At 48.1% G+C, this 8,975-nt stretch overlaps 1 protein-coding gene across 2 annotated transcripts; it reads right to left on the reverse strand.

The window, feature by feature from the left end:
• Positions 1-3,716: 3,716 nt before the first annotated feature.
• LOC8031654 (F-box/WD repeat-containing protein 5) lies at positions 3,717-8,911 on the reverse strand. Of its 2 annotated transcripts, none has more exons than XM_002406647.5 (2): positions 8,704-8,911; positions 3,717-5,461 (listed from the first exon to the last, which is right to left on the reverse strand). In XM_002406647.5, exon 2 carries the CDS (start codon positions 5,390-5,392, stop codon positions 3,866-3,868), a length of 1,527 nt encoding a protein of 508 aa, XP_002406691.4. In that variant the 5' UTR covers positions 5,393-5,461; positions 8,704-8,911; the 3' UTR covers positions 3,717-3,865. The 2 variants fall into 2 exon arrangements, with proteins under 2 accessions (XP_002406691.4, XP_029846770.3); XM_029990910.4 differs by having other exon boundaries at positions 3,717-5,473; positions 8,704-8,901.
• Between the last annotated feature and the right edge of the window lie 64 nt (positions 8,912-8,975).

Consider the following 8,975-nt stretch of genomic DNA (forward strand, 5'->3'; position numbering starts at 1 on the left):
CTGAAGTTGCCCTCGCGTGTTTGCGAACTTGATTGCACGGCAGAGGCACCAGCCGGGACGCTTGCAATCCATTTTTTTTTTTTTACGCTTGCTTTTTTTAGACGAAAATCTGGTACGCCGGGAACAAGTAAAACGGTGGCAAGCGGTTTTTCGGATTTGCTCGGCAACGCCTACAGCACTGTACACTTGGATGTCTCAGCAGTAAGAACACAAGCAGAAACTTCTGTCACAACACGTCACATTAGAACACTGCAGAAGTCAAAACACAAAGTGCCCTCCATTTGTACAGCACTTAAAACGAATATTTTCATTTTTCTAAGAACATCTGCTCCAAAAGCCACTTTTGCTGCTCCAAAAGCCACTTTTACTGCTCCAAAATACTGTCTTGGCTGCTCCAAAAGCCACATTTGCTGCTCCGAAAGGTGCTCCAAAATGGCTTGGGCCAATCACATCACTGATATTGTCGCAAATATAGGCAATGAGAGGATAAACTGAATTGAAAATGAAGGTTTAATTGGTGAGCTTGTGCCAAACAAAATAAAGAGCAAGTGTCGAGACAAAGGCTGGTGGCAATTTGTCAGTGTAACGGCGAGCGTGAGCGACTGACTCGACAAGATCGCGGGCAGCTCTTTGTCTAGTGTGCATCGGCATCGCGAAAATTCGTCCCAGAAGGTTTGAACGTTTGGGGGGTGAATGAACAGGCACTTTTGAGAACAAACTAGGACCCACCACGTGCGGCACCGGCATTGAAAAATAATTCCTCTCTTGATATTATGCACTAGAACAGTATTACTGTAAGATCTCTCAGTAGATAAGTTGATTGCATACAGGTGCCAAAGATGCTTATGTTGGCGAGGAATGCTCTCAGTACGACGACGCCGCATGACGATTTTTACGAGACTGGTTCAGAACGACCCTCTCAAAGCTTCGAAGATTGGAAAGGACCGAAATGGCGATTGGCATGTCAACATAAACTGATCGGCCAATCGCCTTGCGAGGTTTTGTCATCTGCATGTTGGTATCTGTTCGTGTCCAGCTAGGTGGCAGGGAAGGCAATGCCGCTACTTTCCAGCATCCAGTGACTTTAGGTTGTGTAGATTTTAGCGATGGCCAATTATGGTGGTCAGTGATCTCACCGAGTGTCCAACTTGGAGCGCCAGGTCGTACATAATTCGCTCCATAAGAACCGTCCAGTTGAAACATAATATTAATCTCCGTCCACCAGAACCAAAGCAACTGCAACACCAGGGACATCTGTGACTCACGATTGCTTCATAAAGCTACTTGCATTGCCCGTCGCATTTAGCATGGCAAACACCAGTCCCGGTGACTCGGGATTGGCCCAAACCCTCAAAACACCCTGGACACTTCTGCACAATGAGCCAACATGAATTGTGCAACACCAATCTAAGCAAGACGCAGTCTGGCATCCCACCTTCCCCATGGTACTTGTAGCTGACGTTTGGTCTTATCATTTTCCAAGCTTCAACTTCCACTCATTAGTTCTAGGGCTTTTGGAGGCTGCAACTTGAGGCTCTTTGGACACGAAGGAATGGTGCCTAGAGTGTGGCTTCGACTGGCCCGTCTAGCGTCCCATCCACCTCGTACGTCAAAAGTGACCCTGAAGTGCAACGGACGAGGTCGCAGAAGCTGCAGTGTCCTGTTGCCGGACGTCGCGATCCCAATGGTTGAAGCTAGAAGTCCTGGCAAAAAGTATGACAAGACACATGTTTCGCTGTTGTCACATAGTCATAACTCCTGGCTGTTTGTTTAAGCCTTCGTGCACTGTCAGGCCGGAGAGCGACCTGAAGTAGAACAGGCGTCCGACATGGCCACCATGCCACTGTGACACCGGAAAAATGGCGGCCGGCGACGGCGTGACACATTATGACTCGTTCCAAACACTGTAGCCATGGCACAACTATTGGGTTGATCTAGTACGCTGCTTCGAGGTTCCCAGAGTGCTCAACGAGCGTGGCGTGTCGGACGCCTCAAGCAGGTCGGTATTGTTTGAAAGCAGGTGACGTCTGTGCGCTTTTCCCAGAGAAGCTCGAAGAACTGAGATGCTCCAGCGATTGCCAACATAAATCGAAGCCACACTCTTATGGTGTGAGGATCATGTTGGACCCACCTCCACACTGACCTTGGTGCTTTTGTTCTTTGCATGAATAGGGGAACCAACTCCCCTCAGCACAGAATTGTACGTAAGTGCACATTTCAAAGTTTGATGACTGAGAATTTAGTTGCAAATACATGCGTTTCAAGTATCCACCATCTTGTGGCACGATTCAAGCTGTATTCGTGCAATTGGTTGCAGAAAGTCGGTGTGAGCAGTGCTGGGCAGTGGCATAGCCAGGAATCTTTCGGTGGGAAGGGGGGGTTTAGATAGCTGGGATGTACATGACTTGGGGGAGTAAGGTCGAACATGCATGCTTATATAATAGGGTCGGATGAATTTTGGGGGGGGGGCTAAAGCCCCATAAGCCACCTCCCTGGCTATGTCACTGGTACTGGGAGCTGTGTGGGTCTCACTGCTCTTCAGGCACATTGGGAGAACATGCGGACCTGCCCTGCGACTTGTTTTGTACCCCACTCCTGTCGCAACCCTTTTCTGGGGGAAACGGTGTAAAGAAATAGAACTGATTTAGTAAGCCGGGAAAAGCCAGCGACAAGATTGGCTGGAAAATAGTTAGCACAAAACAAAATTTTAAAGAATATTGTGTGAAACATTTCCCAGGGATCCTCAGTCCAATCCCCAACCCTGTCAATTTCGATCTGGATGAGTACTGTATCGGCGTACGGTTGTGTATGGCTACTGTGCGGTGCACGTCAAAGACCCTAGGCTAGCGATTGTACTTAGGCCGTATACTTTCCGGTTTTAACCGAAAAACACCAATAAACGTCTGCCGGTGTCGAAAATAAAAAAAACGGTTAAAACCGAAAAATACCGGCTTTTAAACATTTTTGCATAAGGACAGTGTTTTTTTTTGTTCCTTTTTTTTTTTTTTTACGGTCATTTTGGGATGATTGTCAGCATAGGTCTCTTAGTGATCGAGGAGTGTTTTTTTTATCAGTACTGGTTTCTTTGACCTTTAGTCTATGTCCCCAAAAGTTTAAATTCCTTCTCTGTGGACACTAGTTAGGTGGTTTGAAGTGTCTGTTATATTTTTTGGGACGAAGCGTGTCTCAACTTAAGCTGAAACAAAGTATATATCACAATAATGAGGTATGCGGAACATTTTGTATCAGATGTAAATAAAAGTTAAACTGTTTCCTCTCTTCATTGCTCGTTTCTATTTGCATATTTTTCCTCGATAAACGCCGTTTTAAGCGTCTGCACAAGACAATTCACCGAAATGCACCGGCATTTTGGAAAGAAACACCGAAAAACATCCGCCGATTTTTGACATAACACCGGAAAGTATACGGCCTAGTTGTACTGCACTGGACAATTTTCTCATCTCATTGGGCGTGATTACCTTCTGGCTGTGTAAACATACACACAACACAATTACAATTATTAGTTAATGTTACCGAGGTGCCACTTTTAACATATTGTAGAATGTTGTACTACTCCAGGAGAGCTGTCAACAGGCAGTGTGGGGGATCATGTCTCGGACCATAACAATGAAGTTGCACTCTTGAGAAAGCAAAGCTGCACAAAAATAACCTATGCATGAATTGTAAATCTTGCAAAGAAAGGAAAACATTCCGTGTGAGTTTGGGTCAACATTTTTACCATTTATTTGAGCTTATTTTACAATTGCTTTGGTACAGTGACACCTGTTTTCAGAAGCCTGCTGCTCCAAAGAGTTTACTGGCACATTTTGAACACAACAACCCACGTGGCACTTTTTGAGGACCCTCACAATGCCAGCCCCAGCTCCTTAACCCTGCTGCGCGACCGCCACACCTTGAGCGTGAAGTCGTCGCTCGCAGTGACCAACATCTGGGGATCCCGGGGGTTGAACGCCACCGCATTGACCACGTCGTCGTGAGGAAGCTTGGCCAGGCAGACCGCGTAGTGGCGGTCCCAAAGGTAACCTTTCCGGTCTTCCGCACCGCTTGCCACATACTGTTCGCTCACATCGAGGAAGATGAAGAAGCACTCGTCGTTTGGTGTGTAGGCCCTGTGGGACCGGAGGAGGTTTCCCACTTCCTCCATGGTTGTCAGGTCGATGACGTGGATGTCTATCTCCTGCGCGATTGGGGGGGGCGACAGCGGTTGCTCGATGACATAGTTCTGCGGCCAAGGCCGGCTGTTAATGTACAGAAACCGATGGTCTGGAGAGAGCCCCATCCCGATGATGTGGCCGTGGAGGTCGACCAGATGGTCCACGGCGTCAAACGCCTGTTCGATCGGGTCGGGGGGTTCGGCCAGCCTCTCTTCCTCACGCATGGCGATCCGTTCAGACAAAGTCGGCACTTCCTTCTCCGGCTCCGCGAAGCGGAATGGCTTGATCCGTTTGAAGCCGACCTGGTGGGGAGCATAAGTGAGCGACCCTGTGGTGAAGATGAGCAGCTTCTCGCGCGGGTCGAGGGGATCGTCGGCGTCCGCACTGTCCTCGTCCGTCTCGTCGTCGTCCTGCGAGGTCCACGGTTCAGACACTGGGTTCCCGCGCACGTGGGGCTGCTCGCAGTTTGCGACCAGGATGGTCCGGACGGAGCTGGCGTTGCTGTTGAAGAACTTGAAGAGCGGCTTGACGATGGGTTTTTTCTCCGACTCGCTTTCCTGCCAGGCCTTGTTCAGCCAGACCGCCGAGCAGGACAGCATGTGGCCCAAGAAGTGAAGCTTGCCCGAGAGGAGATAGTGGTCGGTGTACCAGGTCCCAAAGATGTCGTACGGCTTGTTGAGGACCCTGCACTGGAGGGTGAAGCCCTCCCTGAGGTTGAAGACCGCTATCTCTCCCGATGCCGTGTGGGTGCCGAAGTGGACTCCAGAGACCAGAACGAGGGTGTCCGACTCGTTGAACTGTGAGAACTGCGTGTAGTTCCAGCTGAGTTCGCGCATGTTGCGTGAGTGCAGCACGCTGGCAGGGAATATCGAGCTCCACAGCTTCACGTGGCCATCCTTTGAGCAGCTCGCGAAGCAGGAGCCGTTGTGGGAGAAGCTGACGTGCAGCACTTGGTGAGTGTGGTCACGGAGGACCTCCGTCTCTACGACTGGCGCTTCGTATAGGAGCCGGCGGTACTCCAGCTTCCAGGAAGCACCGTCGCACGCGGGGACGCTGCGGTCCACCTTCCAGTCCTGCCGGAGCTTGTGTCGCCAGAGCAGCTCGTCTCCGGCCGCTTCGGACCAGGAGCCACAGACGCAGCCGCAACGGCAGATGTCGCGAGCTGGGAGGTGCACGAATACCCGCAGCAGAAGCGGGTATGGCAAGGAAGCCCACATGGAGCAGCTTCCGAGGGTGCTCTCAGCGAGTCACGGCAGGCGGCTATTGTCTTCTCTCATTGGCCGGACCTGCGATGTTCCCTACATTAAGTTCGTAATGAGCCGGATGCTCGCCGAAATGTTTAGGTAAAGGGCTTGCGCAGAAGTTGCCGACGCATTTAAAATAGTACCTCCGACTGCAATAGAAATTCCATTCCACGCAAAGAGCTAGATTCCAGTAAGTTACGAATGGGTAGCACTGAAATCATTTTGTCTAGCTCCCTTCACTGTGCTAATTTTACGCTATTCATGCGGTACTCAAATGGGAGAAACCAGTAGGTGTAAACTGGCAGGATGTTACCTGCAAGACACATATACATGACTTGCACTGACACTACATCATTTGCCACTGCGGTGGCCTCGCTGCCGATCACATACCTTCTGCAGCATACATTTTGGACTGGCAAATTAGTTCTCGGCAACAATAGGGAAGGCCTCCAGCATGATGTAATGTCATGTGCAAGCCATGTATAAGTGTCGTAGTGGGCACACTAAGTCGCATACAAGCAAGGTGCCGAACTGAACCCAAACCGAAAACCAGAGCAGAACTGCTATTTTTGACCGAACTGGAACAACAACCATAACCGAAAACAAGCATTTATATTGAACCCGAACTGAAACGGAACCGTAATCTCATGTGGCGATTACCGGTCCATTGGAGAACGGTTTGGAACTATAAAATGTGAGCCGCACCTTCTTGCGGCTACCAGTGTGAAGTTTATTATATATTTGCAAAGGTGACACCGGTGGCGCAGTTCTGACTTAACAAACGGCAGTGACGTAAAGAAAGCTCAATAATAATGAAACAAACAAATATTTCATGTGTATGTGCAGCACGAATTGGCATCAGCGCAGTGCACGTAGACGTGAACACACTGTTTCACCTGCGACGGATTGCAAAGAATGTGACGAGCCACTGGTGCGAATCTGTAGCCCAGAGGGTGTCATGTGCCCTTCTGGCTGGGCGGTACGATGTGGGGAGCGTGAAGTCACAAGACAAGCTACGAGCTTCGGATTGGCGCGGGTTGCTCGTAACATCCGTCGTGGAATTTTGTAAGGTGGAAACGGAGTATATCCGACTATGCTAAAGAGGCTAGAGAGCTATTCCTTGTGTGTGACTGCGTGTGTCATGTGTGTACTTTTCTTCCTCTGCTGTGCTAAGTAATATTCGTCAAGGAGAGAGAAGGCAAAGAAACATCAAAGTAAAAAAAAAAGGTTGACAGCTGTCGGCATGTTTGTTCCACAATGGCAAAATCTGGAGGTGCCAAGAGGCGAAGCTACGACCGACACTGTGGCGCTGGTCGCCGGAACGCCAATCGTCCACAGCCCTGGATGCTGCATGGCATTTTTTTTGTGTGTGTGTTTTTTAAAAGCAGCATGTTGCCATATTTTTTTTCTGTTTCGTTTTGTCTTTAGCCTGCCCTTCACCGTCTTCCTCCTTTTGAACTCGACTGTTTGAGTAAGTCGTTAGCGTGTGCAGGGTAGGTAGTTTGAGAGTATGATGCACAATACCGTAGCGGTGTCAATGCGTGTTCCGACTGATTGACTTCACTTGTGAGTACTGCACTTTGGTACTGTTTCTGAGTGCTTGTATGACCACTTAATACGCGTAAAACGGTGTTCGCAATATGAAGTCAAGATAACAAAACGAAATTAAGTCTATGTAAGGTGTCTAAAGTAGTCTGGCTTGGTTTAAAATGTACCATAAAAATAGGCACCTGCACAATGCAGCCTAAACTTTTCGTCAAAGGCGTATTTCACAAGTTGGTTTTATCTCGTAAAATTACAAAGCGCAGCTCCTTTTCTGTAAAGAAATAGGGCCAAGAGACTTGCCAGGGTCAACGGCGACGCAGAGGCCCGAGTTGAGTGGCGGGATACATTTGGTGCACCTATTGATAGATGGCAATACCCACTTATCAAGTCTGCCCGCAATGACTGTGGCCTATTAAAATGAACAAATCTTCTTGCAACATACCTTTGGTTCAAAAATAAATGCAAACAATGAAAAAAAAACAACAAGTGGTTGCATAACGAAGGTCTGTTTGCTGCCAACGAATTTGTTCTGTGTCGTCTGCATTCTTTTGCATGTTAACTACACGTTCCACTGCTGCTCGTGATGCCATCCATCAATACTTGTGCCAAATGTACCCCGCCACTCAACTCGGTCGTCTGCGTCGCTGTCCGCCTTTGACGCTGGCAAGCTTTTGGCCCTATTTTTTACAGAAAGGAAGCTACGTTTTGTAATTTTGCAAGGTAAAACCGACCTGTGAAGTGCACCTTTACTAAAAGTTTAGGTTGCTCTGTGCTGGCGCCGATTTTTAAGGCTCATTTTAGATCAAGCCTGGTTATTTCAGACACCTTGTTTGTTTTGCTGCCCTTGCTTCTGCAGCACGTGCTTCTGATGACCTTCGGTCTTTTTATGCAAATGACGCAGTGTTAAGCACACTTTTTTTTAATCACTGGGAGCTGTGGAAATAGTCTCTTTTTAAGAACTTATTTGAACAGATTTGTGCTTGGTGGCGCCGGTGACCGAACCATTATTTTGAATTCATAATTGAACTGGAACCAAACCGGAACAAAACACAAAGCTATTGAACCTGAACCCGAACCGAACCGGAATAATGACCAGTTCGACCCCCTGCATACAAGAAATGTGTTGACTCCCGTAAATGTTAGCTAATTAGTAGATAATCTCAATGGCCCAAGAAAGGTTGATGAGTGACTCGAGGTTTGTTTCTGCATACTACGATCGTCTATTTCACGAGCTTTTATTTTTCTCAACAACTTGTCAAATCAGATATATATATATTTGTGTATTTCTCTACCACGATCATGACGTCAGATTCAGCATTTGCCCAGAAGCACTGCAAATGCGTAGCAATTTCGTCGCCAAACGTGTTTCGAGGGAATTACACGTAGTTTTTCCAAAACCATTGCACTCGCTTAGAAAACGCATACGTAATATGGGGTAGACATTGTTCAAGGATTAGCTCCTTTTATTTTCCACACTCAAGTTTTTACGCAGCAGGCAGACCACCCCCGGAACGAGTTTGGCAGCGATCGGTTGTTCCGAATTTGTCCGAACCTACGAGCTCGAAGCCCGAAGTTCACAATAAAATGTTTCACAGGGAACTGACCTGTGGTCTGACAATGACGTATAAACAGGGAATCTCAAGAGCAAGAGATCTCATTGTGTAAGCACGCTGGTTCTCGAAAAGGCACATTTTGAAATACAACGTTCACGCGGTACGGATCGTTATCAATTCACTTACAAAATGCGGCATCAGTGGGACCGCAGGTCGAGGTTGTGGGGGCAGTGGAGGCCTTGCACGAGTGAAACTTTAGCCGACTCGGCATGTTCGGTAACAATTTTGCATCCTCCTCCGCATTTATCCCGACCAGAAACGCAAGATCAAGGCAATCAAGGGCTTTCCCCTGACCTGACCTTCGCAACCTGCGCGGGAATTTTTGCAAAAAGACTCCGCAAGATGGAGCTGGTAGAAGCTTCTGTAAAACAGTAGTTTATTTTAATTTTCTTACCTTT

The sequence above is a fragment of the Ixodes scapularis genome, unplaced genomic scaffold, assembly GCF_016920785.2.
Source record: "Ixodes scapularis isolate PalLabHiFi unplaced genomic scaffold, ASM1692078v2 PGA_scaffold3__209_contigs__length_174095766, whole genome shotgun sequence".
Lineage (NCBI taxonomy): Eukaryota > Metazoa > Arthropoda > Arachnida > Ixodida > Ixodidae > Ixodes > Ixodes scapularis.

What these genes read in the sequence shown, in the direction of transcription:
- LOC8031654 (XM_002406647.5), bottom strand. Translation starts at nt 5,392, where the DNA reads ATGTGGGCTTCCTTGCCATACCCGCTTCTGCTGCGGGTATTCGTGCAC.